Source organism: Panicum virgatum, chromosome 1K (genome assembly GCF_016808335.1).
Source record: "Panicum virgatum strain AP13 chromosome 1K, P.virgatum_v5, whole genome shotgun sequence".
Classification (NCBI taxonomy): domain Eukaryota; kingdom Viridiplantae; phylum Streptophyta; class Magnoliopsida; order Poales; family Poaceae; genus Panicum; species Panicum virgatum.
This window is the reverse complement of record NC_053136.1, coordinates 1,901,482-1,924,805: the sequence shown is the minus strand read 5'-3', so window position 1 is coordinate 1,924,805 and position 23,324 is coordinate 1,901,482. Positions and strand designations below refer to the sequence as shown.

Sequence of the window (23,324 nt, the reverse complement as noted above, 5' to 3'; positions counted from 1 at the left end):
GAGTATAACTCGATAAGTATTATGTGATATACAGATATGTCGAGCAAGATGCAGTTTCAAGTATTTTATGGTGATTACAATGTTATGTATGGGTCAAATGGAGTAGATCTTTCTGCCTTTAAGCGCACATCTAGCGGCATAGATAAACCTCTGGAAAGGAGTTTTGGTTCCATATGTAAGTGGCTGCAGCGTGGGTTCCATGTTGATCTGTTGACACATGTGATCACTGTCCAGTCTCTTGTTAATTGGGAGGTGGAAAGTGAATTATGGGAATTAATGATGATACACAGCACTGATGACTGGCAGAAGTACATGCAAGCAGCTCTAGAGCGTGGGTGGCCTCTGGCCATTCTTGTTCAAATTCAGGAGAAGACACAAAATGAAATCCAACATTGTGCAGATCAAGGAACTCCGAGTATTCAAAGAGAGACCAATTATGTTGAGCAAGATGAGTCAGAAGAGACAGAGAACCAAAACATGGGACCACAGGGCCTTGCTGATGAGGGAGAGAGGATACATAGCATTGTGGACGAGATGGAGGCAGAAGACCAAACCACAATAGAGATGGAAGAATATGAGAACTCATCTGATGACGAGCAGTACTCATTGCCAAAAGAGTGGAAAGAGCATGATTTTGGCAGTCATGTCGCAGAAGATGTACAAAATTAGGAGTGGGAGTACAGAGGGAACGAGGTAGTGCAAACTGCAACATATCCAAACATTGAAGTCGTAAAAGATGCTGTGAGACTATGGGCAATCTCATTGAAACCAGAATTCAGAGTCGTAAAGTCTGGCAGTAAAGAATATGAGGTGAAGTGTGTGAATGCTGGATGTCCATGGCGTGTACATGCATTCAAGGGAAAATGGAAGTCAAACTGGAAATGTTCCATTGTCACAGAGCACACTTGTTTGCTGTCAGAAGTTCTTCCCTCGCATCGCAATATATCATGCGACTTTGTTGCATATCAAATGTATGGGTTTATTATGGACAACCTAAATTATGAGCCGAAAATAATTGTTCGACACATTGAGCAGACTTACCAGTACACCATCAGTTATTTGAAGGCATGGCGGGCTAAACAAAAGGTGTTCGAGATGCGGTTCGGCACATACGAGGCATCATATGATAACCTACCTCGTATGTTATCCCAGGTTGCTGCTAGAAATCCTGGAAGCTTTTATGACACATACCTTGTACCAGCCGTGACTAGGGGACAAAGAATTATGCAACGAGCCTTCTTTTGCATAGGTGCTTGTGTTAGAGCATTTCAATTTTGTTTTCCGGTGATCTGCATTGATGGCACATTTTTGACTGGAAGGTATAAAGGTCAGATACTCACCGCAATCGGTGTAGATTGCAACAACCAAATTGTTCCCCTCGCATTTGCATTTGTTGAGAATGAGAACATAGACATTTGGTATTGGTTCCTTGAACGAGTGAAGATTCATGTTGTTGCTGCACGTCCAGATGTGTGCCTTATTAGTGATAGGCATGCAGGTATCCTGCAATCAATACTGAAATTGCAACGTGGAACTGCGACAACGCCTTCATTATGACCTGATGTCCAAAACAAGTGGTGCATTAGGCATATGGGTGCAAACTTCTATGAACACTTCAAGAACAAGGATCTTAAGAACCTGTTTAAGAGGTTGTGCACCCAAAATCAACAGAGAAAATTCAATGCATTGTGGCAGATGCTTGATCAGTTGACTGCAGAGCTAGTGAAGGTAAGGGCATCAAGAGCAGGCACGAGTCAGGCTGCAGAGGCTGGGGATTCAATTGAAAAGCCATTTTCACACTGGATTCGAGGTGCACCTAAGGAGAAATGGTCATTCCTTTATGATACCAACGAAATACGGTATGGTATTCAGACAACGAACCATGCAGAGTGTTTCAATATGGTTATGCGTTCTTGTCGTGCCTTTCCACTTGTGGGAATTGTTGAGTTCATCATGTATGGGTGGATGAAGTATTTCAGAGAGCGTTACACGGCTGCAAGCATATACATCAACAACCCCCAAATTCAGTTTTGCAAAAGAGTGACACAATATATGCAAGAGAAGATTGAAAAGGCCAAACTGCACCGCGTCATATCCACAGGTACAATGGAGCATAGATTTGAGGTTCTATGCAAGGATAGAAGTGGTCGTGGTATCCGTAGAGATAGGGTGGTACAGGAGAGTTTGATTACAGTTGATGGCAAAGCCTTCTGCTCCTGCATGAAGCCTAAGTTATTGCATATGCCATGCTCCCATCTCATTGCGGCATGTGCAGAGTCTGCGTTACAGCCAGGACTATTTGTTTCACCGTACTTTAGCAAGGAAGCAGCTGTATCCACATGGGGACATGAGGTATACGGGATTGGAATTGTGGGGCCTTTCACTCAGGATAATGAGAATAAGATGTTTATTCCTGATCCAGCCACTAAGAAAGGCAAAGGCCGCTGTCAGACACGTCGTATTCGGAATGGTATGGACGAGTCGGAAGCAAGCAAGGCACAAAAGCGTTGCAGCCAATGTGGAGCATTGAGTCACAACTACAAGAAGTGTCCTCAGAATGCACTTCATGATGCTGCTGACGTCGGTCCTTCCGGAAATCCCAGAGATGGAGCACCTCCTACATTCAGACGAGCATCGGCGAGAATTGCTCGTGGAAGGCATTCGGTGTCATGATCCACAATTGTATTTCATTATTTGTAATATGTAGTAATGAAATATGGCAGGTATGTAATGAAGTATTATTGTATTTATGTGTCCAGTTTGTATGAAATATATATTTACCTATGTGTTCTCATATATTTTTGAATGCAGGTATGGAGATGGACTCCTTGCTAGACCCAGTGATCGACTTCGGAACCCGTGTACAGTACGAAGACAGCCACGGGTCGTCTCAGGCCTCGTCATCGTTCCCGTGTCCGTCGACCGTGCACGGGCCGACGTCGCAGTTCTTCCCAAGTGCAGGTAACGTACATATCTCTTTAAAATTACATCAAGTGTTCCTACATATTTACTAATATCACATACAGGATACGATCCAGCTACTGCGTTCGGCCATACTGGAATGTTTAGAGGGACAGCACCAGTTGGCGGACCGTATCCAGGGATGGTACCGGGGCCACAGATACCGGCCTACACAGGTTAATTTATGTTTCATATTTCGGTTTCTACATGTCATGACAAAATATACGAGCGTACGCTAACATCCACATTTTTTGCGTAGGATTCTACCCCGATGCGGGCGCCGGACCTTCTTCTTCCTCCTTTCGACCAGATAAAGAGACCTTCACCTTAGACGACTTCGACAGCTTGTCTCCAGAAGAGCCTGCCGCACAAGGTGACCCCGATGTCTTGGGGTATTCACAGCTAGGAGGAGCACCACTTGGGATCTCTCAGCAGCAGACACCGCAGCCCCTTGCGCGTCCTAAGCGACAGGTGAGGTCTCCGGATGTTCTCACCTACTCCGAGGGCCATGTTCGTGCCCAGCAGAGGGCTAAGAGGGTCCGACGCCCTAGGGGTGGTTAGATATATCTGATATTTATTTGTAATGAGATAGTTGTGTACCTCTTATTTGTATCCGATGTTTATGATTGTACTAGTTTACTTGTCATTTGTTTCTATAGATACTATTGATGTGAACTTGTTATGTTTGGGGTTCCATAATGCTCGTTAAATAAGAGAAGTTCTTGCGATTTTTTCCGTGATTTAATTAAGGACAAGTTAGGTGCGGTAGGAGTTAGCGGCCGAGATCCCGCCGACGATGAGGACGACTACACATTCGAATAGCTCAAAATAAGAACTATAGTGTATCTAGCTGCGAGTACGAGATCACAAGTTGGCACTGCTCAGCACGGCGATCACGGAATTCCTAAATATCGCATTCTTTGCCCAGACATATGTGACCCAATAGCAGTGCACTTCCACCATTTCAAAAAGATGTGAAAACACGACAACCACTCCAGTTTTTTTTCATAATGACGGCTAGGGCTGGCTTTTTTTCTGAATTTTTAGGCTCAAATCACAAAGGGAATGGTGGCATACAAAGAGAATGGTGGCATACGGCGGGAGGGGCCCCTGTCGCCCCCCCAACGGGCGACAGGCCCCTGTCGCCCATTGGGGGGCGACAGGCCCCTGTCGCCCATTTTTCTCTAGGGACTTCGTTGCAAATTTGAAAAAAAAATTACACTTTGGGCCTGTCACCCTATGGGAGGGCGACCGGGGTATATTTTTGAAATTTTCCAAAACGAACATATATTTTTGAAATTCTAATTTTTTTAAATATAAAAAAGAAAAAACCGCCTTCTTTTGAAAAGGCGGCGGCGGCCCTACGCGAACGCAAGGCTTCCCTGGCGTTCGGCATTTGCAGTTGAAGAGTTGTGAATTCATCATTACCTTTCCATACAGATCCAAATTTCCTTTTCAAAAAAAAAAGAGTTGTTCATCAAAATTAATTAAACGCTCGAGTACTAGTAGCATTCAGTAGAGTGGCAGGCATCGATCAATGCCTGGTATCAATGCAAATCACAATCAGCGAATGCACGCGCTCTTTGAGATCGTGAGCGGGAGTGATGAGCGTAGATTCGATCACGTGCGAGTTTGTTGTGTACATGCATAGTATGGTATACGCCGTGTTAGAGCAAGTTTAATGATGTGCGAGAAGCGAACGGAATGTGACGTGGAAGAGAAAAACACGAAAAGTGAGAATGGGACGAGCGTCTCACGACACGCTCGCCTCGTGCCGGCGAAAACCAATCGGAACGCGCTAGCCCAATTGCTATTGGGTGAAATTACTCTTTTACATTAAATGCTAATGGACCCACCACCAGCGCGGGCGTCAAATCACCGCACTAGATGCCGGCAGCGGGCGTGCTCATTAGCTTTGCTCTTAAAAGGAGTGTACCTAAGTTACACTGGGCCGATGATTGCGTTACAAAAGAATCTCGACGGCTCTACGATTAGATGATGTTAGAAATGGACTATACTTTGCACGTGGTTGGTTGTTGAGTGACGATGGGTTAAAATCTATTTTGAGAGAGCTCCTACCGAAAAGTTAAAGTTGGTGAAGTCGAAAATCTTATTTCACATACTCCATCTAGTAGAGTCGTCGGCATAATGCTTCGATTTGCACAATCAGATGAAACCATACCCGGTAAAACTCCATCTGAATAGGACTTTGGGCATGATATAAATTGCAAGCAATATTCGCCTTCCTTCGTATGTGCACCATTAACGGTTGCAACAATTTGTAAACGAAATTCAAATGAAACACGCATAATTCCATGCACGCAAGGTTCAAACTAAATAGCCACGAAACTGAACATTCCGTTTTAGTTTGATCCGTACTTTATATTTATTGTACCATAATAATCGTTGCAAGGATGGTGTTAACGTAGCATAAGGGAACAAAACAACTAGGGAACGTTGAAGGATTTTAAGAAGAGGACCGAATTGCAATTGTGTAATTTTCATTGAGCTCAGGGATGAATCTGCGAGGTTTACGGGTTTATTTGCTTCGCTTCTGCCTTCTAGACACATCCTCGCCGTCGACTCCCATCCCCACCCATCTCAGACCTCACCTCTCCCCGCGACGAATCGGCGAGGCGGCAGCGGCGGCGAGCGCTAGAACCTTGCTGCTGAAGACGCGGGATGGCCGGCATGGGCGAGATGCCGATGAGGCCGGCGCGGCCGGGCCCGCCGATGCAGCACCGGGGCCCGCCGCCGATGGCGCGCCTCCGCCCCGAACCGATAGACCGCGAGAAGGTCAGTTCACCCCCTTGCTCTCCTGATCTCGCTCTTTCAACTCATGGCTTGGCCATCGTGTTTTGCTTCTAGAAGTAGGTGAATAACGATGTGCGATTCCACGGCATTAGGTTAGGTTTTGCATCAAGGGGTACATGAATTTGTCTGATTACTCACTGATAACATGCTGTTTTTTTTTGTTGCAGACCTGTCCTCTCTTGCTCAGGGTCTTCACAAGGGTATGCATGCTTGTCCTTTTGTTTTTTGCCCCCTCTAAATTTTTTGTTGCATGTGCTGATTAGTACTTTAGTGTGTTCAGACTTGAGAGGTTGTAGTGTTCTGGATCCACTTGTTCTTGTTTGTATATGACTTCAACTTATGAATGGATTTCATGGTATCAACGGCCCATAGCGGAATTGTCAGAAAGCTTTTCATTACTCATTGAACTGGTATTTAAAGAAAAAGGAATTTTACTGCCAGTTTACTTGCGCTGGGAATCCTTTTAGAAGCATGGGCTGCACTTTGTTGGCTAAGTAAAATTACAAAACATTATAACTGTTTGATGGTCAAACTAGTGAACACAATCAGCGAAATTTAGCTAAACACTAGGACGTGCATACTCAGTTGGCATAAAAGGGAACAAACATATAATGTGTCTGACATGTTCTAGAATGACTCGGGAAAAAGCAGATCTGCTTAACAAAAGGGAGCAAACTGTTTGTTATGTTGAGAGGTCCACACTTTCTTATTTAGTTATTTATAGAGCTGTTGAGCACAGTAACCTTTCCTACAACTTGTAAAATTTGCAATTTATACAACTTGGCTAATATGCTCAAGGAGTTGTGCTCTGTGAGCAAACTTTTTGTGGTATTCTATCACATATTTAGCTGCTCCGGGAGCTTACTGCCAGCCTTACTGGGTTAATTGGTGCTGTTTGATGGGAATATATTGCCTAAGATATAAATTCAGAGGTAGTCCACCTATCATCCTCAATATCTCTTGAAAAGTGCAGTAGCAATCTCAGACCTTAGGATGCAATTTTTATGCGAGTGGTCTGCATAAATTTATTCTGGATCCACATGTTTTTGTTTGCATATGACTTCAACTTTGAATGGATTTCATGGTATAGTCGGCCTGTAGTGGAATTGGTAGAAAGCTTTTCCATACTCACAGAACTCTGGTACTAAAAATGCAATTTACTGCCAGTTTACTTGTGCTGGGAATCCATTTAGAAGCATGTGTTGAACTTTTTTGTCTAACTATGGTGTAATGAATTATCAGTGAAGTTTGTTAAAACTTAAAAACACTAGGCTGTGCGTACACAGTGGCATAAAGGGGAACAAACATAATGTGGCAGACCTTTGGAGTGACTGGAAAACGCTGACCTGCTTAACTAAAGGGAATAAACTGCTTGTTATGTTGAAAGAGAAAAAAAACTCGGCTGGTGGGGAGAGTCTACCCCCACAGTATTTCAACTAAGAAGGAATCCAACCTTCTACTGGCTGAGAACACCCATGAACACAGGCTTCACCCTATAGGGCCGCACCGTAACATGCCCTGCAAGTTATATTTTCCATTTACATGTAGTAGCTATTTATTGGGCAAGGAATTTTTTTCCACGAGCTCATTTTTTTTGCGGTATACTTGGTTATCTGCCCTGAAAGCTTACTGCCTTACTTGGACAACTGGTGCTGTTCAATCAGAACAATATTGTCTATTTTAATTCTGAAGTTCGTCGCCTATAATGTTTCTTGAAATCACAGTGGCAATCTCTAACCCTACGATATAAATTTTTATGTGGGTAATCTGCACAAATGTATTGTGAATGGTAATATGTGTCGTGCATATCTTATCTTTGTACATGTCTTGTAGTAAAGTTCGATTAGGGAACACTGTGTATTCAGAAAATTGATCGTTGGTGACTATTTACAGGTTGCTGGCCATCACCAAAATGAAGAGTTTGCGGTGAGAGGGAAGGAGCCAAAAGATGAAGTTCAGATTTACACATGGAAGGATGCCACGCTCCGTGAGCTCACAGACCTTGTAAGTTATTCACATGTTTTAGTTGCTTGTGACATTTTAAGGAAAAATAAAATGTTGGAGGAAAATAGATTTTCATGTCTTATCAACATACCACTGGGTGTGACAATGACTAGTGGGGCCTGAGCCTGCATACCAAGTAGCTATATATTTCACTTCTCGCAATCTTATCATTATGATTGTCTTTTTTCAGGTAAAAGAGGTTGCTCTTCCAGCAAGGAAAAGAAATGCTAGGCTTTCTTTTGCTTTTGTGTACCCAGACAAGAATGGCCGTTTTGTTGTCAGACAGGTAAAGAGTTAACTCCAATTTCGACTACCTTTGCCTTAACAGCCTCTTCCATTCATGTACAAGTACCACATGATTCACTTTTACCAATTGGCAAATCTATCCTTCTAAGGATGTATCAATTATCAAATCAACCTTCTAAGGAATGGATTGATGAATTTCTAACTGTAGCTAAAATGTGAAGCCTCCTTGGTGAAGCTGATGCCACCACATTCCCTTTTTTATGATAGCAAAAGCCAGTTCTTTATTTTTGACCTAAGTTCTGTTGTGAAATGAGCTTGTGCCGTTAATGCTAAAATGAGAAGCCTCTTATGTGTCAATACTGATGCATGAGCTATCATTATGAGACTCTGTCCATTTAATCTTTCATTAATCTCATAATTATTCTTCTCCTAATTAATATCATGTTGAATTATTTACTACTTTTTCTGTCATACAATTATGTTCTTAGGTATTACATACGCAATGCACAACTCTAGGCTTTCCATGTATGTATCGAAGCTAATGTACTGTTCACATCAAGGTGGTCTTGAACTTGTTGCTAAAATGCTGTTTGTTACTTTGTTAGTTCATCCAAACTGCTAGCGACCTGCCTACTTGTGTTAGTTCATCCAAACTGCTAGTGACCTGCCTACTTGTGCAAAGTTCTCTATGCAACTCATGTTCCACTGCATTGCTAACCTTTCATAACTCTTGTCTTGTTGAATATTTGAAGGTGGGTTCGACCTTTGCATATGGTCATGGAAGAGGGGATGATGCCAAAACTCTGGCAGAGCTCGGGTTCCAGGTTTGTGCCAATGCTGTATTATGTGCCTTTCCTGATTATGCCTTTTGTCAATGCACAAATCGCTCATCTATGCTGCCTCGTTCTGCAGATTGGTGATTACTTGAGTGTTGCAATCATGTAGACGATAGCCCATGCTGAACGCGACGACTGCACCGGACTGGATGTAACTGTTGGGACGTCAAAAGGCCCGGGGGGCAAGTGATGAATCTGTGTTAGCACTAGGGAATTGGAACCAAAATTATCTGTAATACTGGAACAATCAAAGTTCACTAAACATTCTGAACGCTCAAGGTGTCTGGTGTGATTGCTTGTTAATATGGTACTTGTATCTGTGGTGCCTGGAGTTTTCAAATCTGAACATCGTGCGTTTTCCATTGTGAATTGCGTCAATGGCTTATGGCTCCATGCTGAGCAGGGCTGAGTGCTGACCGATACAGCTTTGAGGTAGGACGATTTGGATAAATCGATATGGTTACAAGCTCCAGTTAGGACGATATTAAGTACAAACAAAGGGTCTGGTCCAATGTATGCGTTCATTCTTCTCTCCAAATCTCTTCAGAAATTAGGTCATGCATGCTGCAAAAACCGCTGGCAAAAGAATTTGTCGCTCGGATTTCTGAAGCCTGATGCCAACCTTCCGCTTCCAAACAGGAGCACTGCCTTATCCTACGGACGAGATTTCTAACAAGGAGACAGATAAATCACGCATGGCCGTATGGCACATGGATTCTCATGAAGCAAAGCTTCAAAGCAGCAGCATCCTCGCGTAGTCCTCAAGAACAAGGAGCCTCTGCTCCTTGTCATACGAGTACATGACGCTCACCATCCTTGCGGCGTTCAAGCAAGCCTGCATGAAGCTGGAGGAGAAGATCCTCCTGGAGAAGCACTCCCTGTTGAGCTCCTCCCACTCCCTCTTGATCATCCTCCGCATGTGTTCTTCGGCGTCGGCTGGGGTGCAACTAGGGTTCTCCATCAAGTACAAGTCCCTGTAGGATCCATCCAATCCTTCCTGTGCTTCATCCTGCAAAGAAAATTTAAATGCTGAGGCCTTGCTGCTAAATTTTCAGGCAGTTTGGATTAGAAAATTTTTCATATGTGCATAGTGAAAGAAACATCTAGCAATTGAATGTTCTGCTCTGACCTCGGCACTGCCCATGTCATCCCAAAGTCTGAGGATCTTTCCCGGGCAAGAGATGGCCAGAGGGATGTGGTCAGTGAGCTTTGTAACATCACTGTATGCTGCGTGATCCTGCCCTAAGAGGAAGAGCACGTGTGCTAATGTAAGCGGCATTCCTGATGTGACAACGCCATTTCTTAGGTAGTCCTCTGCGGCAGGAACCAGACCGGCTGCCAGCCACTTTGACTCGACCATAAATCCATCAAACAGCTCTGCCCACTGCACGAAATGGTAGATCATTCTATTGTGTTCATGATTGCTCATTTGAGCATGCAAGTTTTCTTTGATTATTGTTGGCTATGCAGATCAAACTAAAGGAATGCAAGACAGTTAGTAACATACTGCTTTTCTGAGATGATTGACAGGGTTCATCCCATGCTCCATTTCGGCCATATCTGCGATGTGCGATCTCATTTGTAATGGCGTAAAGAGCCTTGTAGCATGACCTCATGCAGCTGGGAAGTGAATCAGCAGCCGCAGTATTCCATCTGCAAATTGCAATTTGTAAAATATGCAGGAAACAGTTAACAAAAATATTTCTAATGTGACAACAGCGATCGATATCAATGTCAAAATCTAGAACAAGTATATATTTGCATGGAAACTTCACAACTATTATTGTACCACTAGTGTATCATTATTTAGTGTAGGAGTTATGGACAGTTATTTTCCAGCTTACATTTTGACTGCCTTGGTGAAGAGGGAGAGCTCCTCTTGTGTGCCAACAAGGTCAAATAGGTCATCCACAATATAGATAAGAGAGATTATCTTTGCCAACTGAACCCGGTATCTGGAGAAGGAAGAGGGGGTCCCTATTTGTCTTCCGGAAGGTAGTAAAGTGATATATCTTTGGCCCAATAACAGCCCACCGTAGCAGGCCCAAAACAGCCCAACTAAATCTGGAGACAGCGTTTCGTTTTCCATTGACATGTACCGTTTGCTTGAACAAAACAGTACTGGATAGTGTAGGACAACAACCGTAGGATCTTATAAATGCTACAGAATCATACAAACTGCCGTAGCTAATAAAGCAAACTGTGAGCTTATCATCATGTGGGTATGGTGCCAGCTTTTTCCCCCTTGCTCTCGTTTGTATCTAAACCATGCTAATTTTGCTAACTTCAGTTATAGTCAACATTCCTTTTCAAAAAAATCATATTCAACATTTTGAAATAATAGATTCGACACTTTTTACAAGCAAATTCAACATTTTGAATAAATCATTTCAACAATTATAGGCTATGTTGAAATGGCATATTAAGAATGTTGAAAATCATATATCAAAAAAGTTGAAATTTATTAAAAAAATATAGGTATATTGGATCTCATTTTGTTAATAAAATTCTAAGAAGTATTGTGGTCTAAATGGAATTGAATTCCAGTGAAGAACTAGAGAGAACATCAAGCTTGAAGTTGAAAATCAAAATCAGAAGCTGGCAAGCAAAAAACCTGCTACAGTACATCTCAACTTATCTCATCCTACTTCTTTTCACATATATACTCCCACTCGCGGAGTGCACATGGCCTCGCAGCAAGGGCGTCCCCACCCAGGTTCCAGTGTCCAAAGCGCAAGACGAGGAAAGAGGGAAAGAAAATCCCACCGCTCGCCTCGTTAACGTGCATGAATCTCAAATCGGAAGATAACTAGACTTTTTACCTTCCGGAAGATATATAGGATCTATGGAAGGAAGATCCCTGGATGATTGTCATGGACCACATGTACCATTTCGGCACCTGGTCCCGGGCCACCGGTACTTCTTGAGCCAATGCTAGGCCCATCCACCATTTGGGTCACATTTTCCCCCCAAAAAATTAGAACCCATGCATGTCATATATATCAGTTAAGCTGCCATTCTCTTTGCAAGGATGACTTGTAATTATGTACCTTTTAACCTCTTCCATCTCTTTCTGATGCAGCAGTTTGTTAAGATGGAACTCTGCAGTTGCTAGCTCCTCTATTGCGGCAGTGCTTTTCCTGTTTGGCTGGCTCTGCAGGTAGCTAAGGTGGTGCCTGGCCTTGTACTGCATCAGGATCAGGTGGTAGGGATGATCCAGGGACTGCCTCACATACCTTGCCAGGTCTGGATTCAGGTACCTGATGGCACATGCAAGGTGCTTGCTTGAGAAGTCATTTGCCTTGTGGAGTGATGCCTCTTCTCCCATGTCCAAGTGTGACATGTCATGCAGGCTCAGGAGTGCCCAAATGTCCTTGGTGAGAAGGCTGAGCTCGCCGGCGGCATCGGTGAACCTCCGTAGAAGGTCATCTGCCACACATTGATTGATGCTTCGGTCATACCCAGGGTTTTCTTTATCTATACTATAAAAATCAAAAATAATTGAAAACTTTTCTCACCTGCGCCTCACGACGGAGGGGCGTGCCGGCTTGCCCAGCAGCTCAGCGCGCGCACACGGCGAAGTGCTCGATGGCTCAGGAGGCGCAATGGCCGGTGGAGCCGGAGCTGGAAGGAAGAGCTCTTGAAGCGGATGCCGATGGGGGAGGTCAGAGGTGCTCGAGGACCGAGACCGTGATGGGTAGAACAAATCAGCGGTGACAAAAAAATAAGTATTTGGCAGAAACGCTGTCCAATTCGTAGTTTTTATGGGTCTTCACCCCTCCCACCTCTCCACTTGACAGGTGGGTCCATTGTGAGAGGTAAGATGGGCCTGATATACGGGTACGCCCACCCGGGAGCGCCCCGCATCCCTACATCGCCGCCGAGTTCCGCCGCCTCCTGCTGCGATCTCCGATGACGACCCCGCTGTTGCCTCCACGAGCTGCTAGCCTGCGGGCGGATGTCAGATGCACGTGCACGGAGGTGGCCAGCGAGAGTGCCAATCCCGTGATCCCATCGACAAGACCTGCTTTGTTTTAGAGAAAAGGTTTTCCCGCTTTATTTCAAGGAAACAAAGCATCACAAGTTTAGCATCCAGATTCAGCATTTACATTGTTCCACAGCGCACTCGCTGGGTCGTCAAGGGGGATCAAAGTTCAACGCCGTAGCAAGATTAGCTAATACACCCTCACCAACTTCAGCAAAAGGCAGAACTACTCTAGCAGCTGCTTCAGAAGTCACCGGTAGCACAACGTTGGAGATTATACTTCCAAGTGATGGAGCCGAAGGAGACGTGCTCGCCTCCAGGGAGCTCGATCGAAGAGAGCCCATCAGGCTTGGCCCCAGGATAGCTAGCGGCTGTACCAGTTTGGCATGCAGGGATGCCAATACATGGTCCAGCAATTGATGCCAAGACCTGCTTTGTTTTCTGTAGATATCCACGCTGATTAAGTCAATTGATGCCGTAGATTTTTGCTAGAAATTCATCTAACTCTCGACTGGATTCTCATGATTTCTGTGACAGTGGTCATCATCAAATTGTATGTCTATATTCCAGGTTGGGGTAAGCATCGTTTTTTTTCATTTTGTCACACAATGTCCATGTTTCTGATTTTTTTCCTTTTTGCATAATGTGGCTGATTCGATCTATTATTTTTTCTATAATATAGAAATCGTATTGAATGTTTCTGCAAAAAATTGTTTTTTCTTATCGAATATTTCGCTTACCCGCCCGCGCATACCCCTCCAAGCTCGCTGACGTGTAGGCCAGTCTCACTAAAGTCAGACCGAGCCTTGTGGATGGCTCGCGAAGCTCCAGGCGCTGCGAACAGAGGAGTACCTTGCACTCAGTGTGGCATGCAAGAGGGATTCCCGCCGAACGAGCCCATATTCACGGGCGCATTCCTCTTGCAAGAACCTCCGCACAACGCCCATTCACCTTGCGAGAATATGATAGAAAATCCCTCTGAGCTAGCTTATGAAGAAGAGGCGGGAAGCCTGTGCCTAATCACGTCTACGTGCGTGTCGCATGTGCGTCTATGCTAGTAGGTCGAAATTCACCAAAATTTCCGAAATTTTCCTTCTATCCGTAGGGTTAAAATTAGATATTGGCCAAACTTTTCCTATTTTCCTTGTTTCTACGCAGACGGCCCAAATTCACTCGCGCGACGATCCCGCACTCATAATGTTTTATTTTTATTTTTATCTGTGAACAAGTGATGTTTAATAACGTAGAAATAGTTTCAAGTCAAATTCTATGAATTTTTTTGAAACAATTTGATTTTTTTGAATTTGGTCTGATATTTTGACCTATGATAAATTTTTATTTCTGATAATGAAAATCTTGGCCATACCTCTTTCTCTCTCTGTTCCTTACTTATGAGTTATGATTTACTAGAACATTTGCTCAAAAGTATTACTGACCTGATGAGACATCATGGCCGGCCTCTCTCATGAGCCTGAATGAGAGGGTTGCATCGAGGTCATCGCTGCGAACGAGATCCTTGGCCACGGCCATGGCGCTCTCGACCTCTTCCTGGAAGTAGTGGTCGATGCAGAGGCGCTTGAGGCTGTCGACGGCGGCCACCATCTCCCGGCCCCTCTTCCAACATGGACGCAGAGCCTCCTGTACATCCATGATACTCCTCTGGGATGTGTATGTTCAGGCCGAGCGTAATGTAAGTAAGCACACATACATTTTATAAGATGGAAACTCCTGCATTATTGGACGCAGCATGCTGTGTACATCGAGTATGAGCTACCTGGATGTCAAGATCGCTAGGGGGCCTGTTGGACGCCGTCGAAGGGCGGATTCTGCCGCCACGCCGGCCGATCCCGCCCGCCGCCGCCGGTGAAACTGAACGGAGAAGAAGCTGGACGGAGGTGGAGAAGACCACGTGTGCGGGTGCGGCAGCCATTATATATTATTGCTAATGCCACCGCTGGCACCGTAAGAACAAGATTAATGGTTGCGCCTACAGGCGAAATAAAATCCAGCGTATACACAGTATTTAATGTGCAGCGCAGCATGCAGAGCATGACCCAGCGTGGACCCAGCATGGACAGCGACGCCAACCAATAGAATTGAGAAAGAGGGCTATTCGCCCGCTCACTGCCGGTGTCTGCCGAGTTGCCCATTTCCCTCTCTCTCTCTCTTGCACTCTCTCCCCTCCACGTAATATTTTGCCTGACTCTCCACTCGTTATAATACTTGCCCTAAATGGATAGTCTCAAAAAGCTAGCTAGCTAGGCTATATAGCTAGTGAGTGCTGCAAGCTAGGATTGTCACGTCACGGGCTAAGGATTTGATCAGCCCCTTTATTTTCGTGCAATGATCTGATCGAGCACCATGCCTAGTCGTCACACTAGGACATTTTCATGCCATTCTAAATTTGCCACATGTTGTTAGCAGTTTTTTATGTATATATTCCAATTGGATTACGAAAGTAATTAGTGCTCGTAGTCTAAGAGAAAGAGATGGTGAATTAAGCCAACTCAAGAACCTTAATCTATAGCTTTCTATCTAGTTTGCATAAATCATAAATTTCTCTAGTATTCCAACCCACCAAACAACAGTTTTGCAACGTATAGCTAATTCTAATAAGATACTACATACTTGGGAAAGTAACCTAGGAAAATAAAGATACACAAATTGCAAGAATAAAATGCAGAAATGTAAAGGCATGAGTGATGGAAATGCAATCTTGGCATATCAATTTTTTCCCGTGGTATCGGTGGGCTAAAGCCACCCTAGTCCACGTCAGAGCTCCACCAAAGTTTGCTCTCGTTCACCAAGTCTCTTCCAGTCAAGAGCTTGGTCTCGCCACTAAGGGTCACTCAAGTAGATGAGGGTCATGCCACTAAGGCAATGCTCACCATCTCTTGCACCAGTTACCTTGACACCATCTTCACTTCATAGCTTCCCACAAGGAGGGGTCTCCTCGTCCCCGGCTCCACACCAAGCCGGAGGATCGATGACTTGCCGGTGAGCCACCAAGACTCTAAGGGTCCGGCACGCCAAGATTACAATTGCAGTTTAGTCTAGAACCAAACACAAGATAGCAACATTTTTTCTCTCTCTAGGCTAAATCTAGCACTAACACTCTCAAAGTTTGTGCTAAAGCCTATGGATATGATCACTTAGCAGTTAGCACTATGGTGGTTTGGATGTTTTCTTTAATGTGTTTGATCTCCTCTAGACTCCACCAACATCAAATAGATGAGGGAAGGAGGTATAATGTAGCAGCACCGTCCAAATTAAACCGGCTTAAATGCACTAACCATCATCTTAATACTTAATCAAGTTACTGTGCACTTAAAACGGTGTAACCTGACAGGCTGTCGGGTAAAATCCCGATTAAACTACTGTACTCCAGGATCACAATTGCACTTAGACCCGTACGAAGACGAGCACAGGTGTTACCAGCAACAGAAATCTTCAAATTAATTTACAACACAGGTTTTACATAAAAGGTTTAATACAAACGACAGAGTTCAAACGCACAGGGGAAATTTAAAACTGAGTTCGAAATACAATACGATAGCTACGACGACGATAAAAGGTGAGCTCCACATCCTGCCCACCGATGTGACGCCAACCTGCCCAATCTTCACGGGGAAGACGGGGCCCACTCGACGGTCCAACCTGGAGGGAGTGGCTGTCCAATCCAGGACGCACAGACCTCCTCGAAGTCCGCCGGGACACAACCTGCTCAGAAGGTTTACAACAACAACCCTGAGTATACTAATACTCAGCAAGGCTTACCCGACTCTGGGTATACTTAGCCCATTACCTAGACATGCAAAGCTTTTTGGCTCTGAAGTTCTTTTGCTGAAAAGCTGCTAGAAGTGAATCCTTACTTTCAATATTTTAGCTCCGTTTAGTATCTCAAGTATTAACTAAGTTTGCCTAATCCTCTAGAGCACACATGGTAGATTAGATTAATTCTTCAGAACAACAGGTAAAGCATTCCATTGCTACCTTTCCATACTTATTCCACTTCTTACTACGATGTGACGCAGTGACCAATGTTCTCTTAACCGAGAGAGACGGCGAATCGATCCGATTTAACCTTGCAAGGTGGACCTAACTCACACGACACATGTAAGCCCCGCCGGGCCATGCGCGTCAACTGTTCCCACATTACCACGGCATCTGAACTACGCCTGCTAAAACCCAGGTGATGGGCCCCTCGCGGTGAACTCCCGGAGAACCCGGAGGCGGCATCCTATCCAACACCCGCCAACTCCCACGCCCAGCGTAGCATGGCGGAATTCAAATTACCGCTGTAATGTGGTACACAGCTTACCGGTTTCGACTACCTCCTACTTCCGGTATGTGGTTAGTACTGTTCAAACTCGGTCATCAGGGCCAACAACGGTACGGTCCTCAATCGACACAGGCGGGAGTCCATTTTCTCACATAAACCAACTCATTCCCGCCCGGTCTCCAATTCTTTTTACTCAACAACGTATTTCCAAGCCAAAGCTAAGGGATCAAGATCCTAAACTCGCGAGTGACAGCAATCACTCGACTTCTACCGAAATCCTATTTAGCAAAGCATTTCTATCGACACCTGCATACTAGTATAGGCCCACGGTACCTAGGGAAACATGCATACTATGGTTCCATTCAACTCCTAGAACATAAATGCACAATACTTAAATAAACATTGAATAATTTTAAATTATGGTTATGCTCCGGGGCTTGCCTTGCAGGTCAGCGGGGTTAACTAGGTCTCCGGGGGCGTGCTCAACGGCGTCTTCCTGCTGCGCTCCTGGTCGTGGCTCCTGGACCGGCTCAACGATCAGCTCGTGGACAGCTTCGTTCGTAGCGTCTACACGAATAAAATATGACATGCAACAGTTAGGATATGGTGCAATGCATACGTGCTTACGATGCGAAAACCAAAGATCAACATTTAACCTGAAGTGCTTCCAACGAAAACAACTACTAAAACGACTTAGGTTAGCATGGGTTAACAGGAGTTTGCTTTGCATGCATAAAACAAGTAACTAGCCCTAGCAAAGCAATTAAACAACAATTAGATCCACACACTTGCATATAGAACAAGCACCTGAAACTTTTTCAGTGAACTACACATATCAAGAGTAAGCTACTGCAAAATTTTCATAATTTTTAGAGCCATGGAACTACCTACAATAATTAAACTAGGTTTAACGCAAACTGAATTTTTCATCAGAGAAAAAGTAACAAAATACAGGCACAAGTATTTTTCCTCAGAAGCTTGTGATTTTAGAAACCTAACAAAATTAGTTTGGCATTTTTCGCATTTTTCTGTGAATTTATACGGATTTTTAAAGTTTCAGCTAAAAAATGAGAAAATGGAAAACATTTAAAGGGTGCTGACAGCCGGGGTCCACCCGTCAGCGACCCGGCCCGCCCCCTTCCTCTGCTTCGCATCCGCACGCGCGGGGCGCGACCGAGCAGCCGCGGCGGCGCTCCCCGCCGGCGGCGCTGCGGGCCGAGCCGTGGCCCCGGGGCGGCCGGAGGTGCGGCGGCAGGCGGCGCGCACGGGCGGGGCCCAGGGCGCGGGCGCGGAACAGGGGCGCGGGCGCAGGGCGGCACGCGGCTTGGAGCGGCGGCGGTAGGGGTGGCGCGGTGGCGGCGCGGCCGGGCCGGCCAGGGCAAGGCCAGGCGGCGCGCGGGGAGGGGCGGATGAGGGCCAGGGGCCCCAGGCGGCCGTGCGGCTCGCGGCGGCGCCGCACGAGCGTGCGCAGGGGGCCCCCGCGGCGTGCGGCAGCGGTGGCACGCGGCGGCGGCTTGCGGCGGCGGCGTTCCGGCCGCCGCGGAGCTCGGCGGCCGCGGGAGCGGCCGGCACGAGCACCAGGGCGCCCGGGTGGCCCTAGGGCGCGCGTCAGCGGCGCACGGGGAGGCCCAGGGAGGTCCGGCGGCGTGTGCAGGCGGCGGCGGCGCATTCCGCGGCGGCGCAGCGGGAAATCGACGGCGACAGCCGCGGATTCGGGTGGGGAAAAGGCCGGTGAGCGAGGGGAGGTCGCGATTGAGCTCACCGTGGGTCAATTTTGGGCGGAGGAGACCTCGGAGAGGGAGCTCGACGAAGAGGGGCGGAGCTCGGCGGGAACGACGATGGCGAGCGGCGGTCTGAGCTCGGTGCTAAGTCGATTCGGCCGGGGTAGGGCACGGCCGCGCCCGTGGAGGGATGGACGAGCTTCGGGGCGAGGTGTAGTGGTTTGGAGCGCGACGAATCGAGTTGCGGCGGCGAGGACTTGCCGGTGCGACGAGCGGCGGCGGTTGCTCGGTGCTGCTCGCTCGAGCTTGGCTCGTCGTGCACTGAGGAGGAGAAAGGAGGATGGGGACGGCACCAGAAGCTTCGAGGTCGTCCGCGAGGTGAAGAGCGGCGCTCAGCGCGATGGCCGACGCGTGGAAGCTCGCCGCCGGCCACAGTCGCCGGTATGGCGTCGAACGTCACAGTGACGAGCACAGTGGAGACACTGTTCACTCGTTTAAATGATTTTAGCTCGCGTTTGACCAGTTGAAACTCAAATTTTCATATGGGAACATGAAATTTGGCCAAAATAGAAGTTGTAGAGGATTAAAAGATCTACAACTTTCGTTTTGGGCGGAAGTTGATTTGGAGCCCAGATCAAGGACAAAAACGAGATCGAACACGGCTAACTAGATGTTTACTAAGCGAACGCGATTAGCGTTAACGACGAATTTGAGTCCACGATTAGCGAGATAAATCGTGATTAGCAGGACGATTAACACAGGGGTGTTACAGCCTTCCCCCCTTAAAAGAATCTCGTCCCGAGATTCAGGCATGAAGGAATAAAGATAGATGAGAGGGTTCGAAGGCGAATTACCTGGATGAGCGTTTAAAAACTCCGGATACTTGGATTTCAGAAATTCCTCCTTCTCCCAAGTCGCTTCATCTTCGGAGTGATTACTCCATTGTACTTTGAAGAATCGGTTGGTTGTGCGACGAGTAACTCGATCCTTGCGATCAATAATCTTGATAGGATGCTCAGAATAAGTGAGATCAGATTCTAATTGAATTGAGTCACTTGCCACAGCTTCAGTCGGAATTCTAAGGCACATTCTGAGTTGCGATACATGGAAGATGTTATGAACTGCAGAAAGATTTGCTGGAAGGTCCAACCGATAAGCCACAGGACCGCATCGTTCCACAATTGGATATGGACCGATGTAGCGGGGAGCTAACTTTCCTTTTATTGCGAACCTTTGCACGCCTTTCCAAGGTGATACTTTTAAATATACATGGTCACCGACTTTAAAGATGAGTGGATCTCTTCTTTTATCCGCATAGCTCTTCTGTCGGGACTGTGCAATCTTTAAGTTGGCTTGGATAAGGCGGACTTGTTCTTCTGCCTCTTGAACCATGTCGGGCCCAAAGATTGTTCTTTCCCCGGTTTCAGACCAATTCAGAGGTGTACGGCATCGACGACCGTATAAGGCTTCAAAGGGAGCCATTTTGATGCTTTCTTGATAACTATTGTTATAAGAAAATTCAGCTAATGGCAAACATTGATCCCATTTCTGTGGATAGGTCAAGACACATGCACGAAGCATATCTTCCAGAATCTGATTAATTCTCTCTGTTTGGCCATCTGTTTGAGGGTGGTAAGCAGAACTGCGAATCACCCGAGTTCCTAAGCAAGTATGCAATTGTTCCCAAAAGCGAGCAGTGAATTGACTACCACGATCAGAGATGATAGTCTTGGGTATACCATGCAGGCTTAAGATACGCTCAACATATAACTCAGCATATCTTTTTGTGGAATAAGGAGTACTGACTGGAAGAAAATGTGCTGATTTGGTTAGCCTGTCGACCACAACCCAAATAGAGTCATAACCCTTTTGAGTTCGAGGTAAGCCGACGATGAAATCCATACTTATATCTTCCCATTTCCATTCTGGAATATTCAAGGGCTGGAGAGTCCCAGCTGGTCTGAGATGACTGGCTTTAACCCTCCGACAGATATCACACTCCGACACATACTTGGCTATTTCCCTTTTCATCCGAGTCCACCAAAATCGTTGCTTCAGGTCTTGGTACATCTTGTTGCTACCCGGATGAATTGATAGTCGTGAAGTATGGGCTTCATCAAGGATCTGTTTTCTAAGCTCAAAATTTTTAGGCACCACTAGTCGGTTCTTGAACCATAGTACATTCTCAGTATCCTGGTGGAAGCAATTCACTTTAGGGTCTCCTTCTGACAGTCTTCTCTGAATTTCCTTCACCCCTTTATCTTGCTTTTGTGCCGCTATGATGAGGTCACGAAGAGTAGGAGTAAGCTCTAGATGAGCCAATGTGCCATGTGGTACGATACTTAAATTCAGCTTTTCCATTTCAAAGCAAAGGGATTCGCTTAATGGTATAGCTGAGATGCAATGACAGTGAGCTTTGCGACTTAGCGCATCGGCAACTACATTCGCCTTGCCAGGATGATAATGCACTTCGAGTTCATAATCTTTAATCAACTCAAGCCATCTTCTTTGACGCATGTTCAAATCAGCTTGAGTGAAAAGATATTTGAGACTCTTGTGATCGGTATAGATGTTGCACAATGAACCTAAGAGATAGTGTCGCCAGATCTTCAGTGAATGGACCACAGCTGCTAATTCAAGATCATGAGTGGGATAGTTTTCTTCGTGACGCTTGAGCGATCGAGATGCATAAGCAATCACTCGGTTCTCCTGCATCAGAACACAGCCAAGTCCTGTGCCTGAGGCATCACAGTAGACATCGAATGGTTTTGTAGTATCAGGCTGGGCCAAGATTGGAGCAGAAGTGAGAAGTGTCTTCAATTTCTGGAAAGCTTCCTCACATTGAATACTCCAATAGAATTTAACACCCTTTTTCAGAAGTTCAGTCATTGGCTTCGCAATTCTGGAGAATTCTGGAATAAACCGACGATAATACCCAGCTAAACCCAAGAAACTGCGGATTTCAGGAACTGAAGTGGGGGCTTCCCAATCGAGTACATCCTGTACTTTACTGGGATCCACAGAGATACCTTCAGCAGATATGACATGACCGAGGAATGGCACTTCCTTCAGCCAGAAGTCACACTTGCTGAATTTGGCATAAAGCTGGTGCTCTCTCAGACGCTGAAGTACTATGTGAAGATGATGAGCATGTTCTTCCTCATTCTTGGAGTAGATCAAGATATCATCAATGAAGACCACGACGAACTTGTCTAACTCCGGCATAAATACAGAATTCATGAGGTACATGAAATAAGCGGGAGCATTAGTTAACCCGAAGGACATCACCAAATACTCGTATAAACCATAACGAGTAGAGAAAGCTGTTTTTGGTATATCCACCGGTCTGATTTTGATTTGATGATAACCAGATCGTAGGTCTATTTTTGAGAATACCTTAGCTCCGGCTAGTTGATCAAAAAGAATATCAATACGAGGAAGTGGATATTTGTTTTTGATGGTCACTGCATTCAGAGGTCGGTAATCCACACATAGCCTCAGCCCGTGATCTTTCTTCTTCACGAACAGAGCCGGGCAACCCCAAGGTGAGGTGCTCGGTCGGATATAGCCTTTATCCAGCAACTCTTGTAACTGGATTTTTAATTCAGCTAACTCACTGGGAGTCATTCTATATGGCCTTCGAGATATGGGCGCTGTGCCAGGTTGTAACTCAATGACAAACTCAATATCCCGATCGGGAGGCATGCCTGGCAAGTCCTCCGGAAACACATCGGGGTATTCACAAACCACTGGAATTACCTCTAGGATTTTCCCCTCAAGATGGTATATGACAGTGGCTGGAATTGCATGCTGGGAAAGATGAATTTCCATAGAACCATACATGGAAGAGTTGAACTGAAGAACACGAGAAGATGTATTGATGATAACGCCATGCTTCTTCATCCAATTCATTCCAAGTATGATATCTATCCCCTGGCTTGGAAGGACAATGGGAGTGAGTGGAAAATTTTTCCCACCCAAGGTAAGGGGAACATTTCGAACTACTTGGCCAGCATTTAATCGGGTGCCAGGTGTCTGAATAATGTATGGTCTCTCTAAGCATGTTACTTGTAAGTGAAGTCGTGTCACACATGCTTCACTGATAAAGTTATGAGATGCTCCAGAATCAAATAGCACAGTAACAGGGCAGTGATTAACGGAGAACGTACCCGCTATCACTTGGGTGCCCTCCGGAACTTCCTCCAGAGTAGTGTAGTTCACACGACCAGTCTTGGCAGGTACAACCTTCTTTTTCTGATCTTTCTGGCTGGAACCTTGACTCAGTGCTGGAGTCTTGTAGATATTCTGCCGAGGTGGCAGACGGCAGTCACGTGCAAAGTGCCCCAGGTTACCACAGTTGTAACAGGGGTAGTTGTTGGGGCGTGGAGCTGGTAGCATTAGCGGCATCTGCTGCTGTGTCGGAAAACGAGGTACCCACGGTTGCTGTTGCTGGGGTGGCCTAGCGACCCAACGGC

General features: G+C 45.8%; 1 protein-coding gene and 1 pseudogene across 1 annotated transcript; one reads left to right on the top strand and one right to left on the bottom strand.

Moving 5' to 3' along the window:
• The first annotated feature begins 5,527 nt into the window (after positions 1-5,527).
• LOC120704958 (histone deacetylase complex subunit SAP18-like) lies at positions 5,528-9,230 on the top strand. The gene is made up of 6 exons (XM_039989538.1): positions 5,528-5,757; positions 5,943-5,975; positions 7,669-7,779; positions 7,970-8,065; positions 8,778-8,849; positions 8,938-9,230. The coding sequence occupies exons 1-6, from the start codon at positions 5,644-5,646 to the stop codon at positions 8,968-8,970; spliced, it is 459 nt and encodes a 152-aa protein (XP_039845472.1). The 5' UTR covers positions 5,528-5,643; the 3' UTR covers positions 8,971-9,230.
• Positions 9,231-9,576: 346 nt separating this feature from the next.
• Positions 9,577-14,448, bottom strand: LOC120647714 (annotated as a pseudogene).
• Positions 14,449-23,324: the final 8,876 nt, after the last annotated feature.

Bases quoted from the DNA above. Each gene is read 5' to 3' on its own strand.
- LOC120704958 (XM_039989538.1), top strand. From the start codon at position 5,644: ATGGCCGGCATGGGCGAGATGCCGATGAGGCCGGCGCGGCCGGGCCCG. The intron at 7,780-7,969 runs GTAAGTTATTCA...GTCTTTTTTCAG, and splicing joins TCCGTGAGCTCACAGACCTT to GTAAAAGAGGTTGCTCTTCC. The intron at 8,850-8,937 runs GTTTGTGCCAAT...CTCGTTCTGCAG, and splicing joins TGGCAGAGCTCGGGTTCCAG to ATTGGTGATTACTTGAGTGT.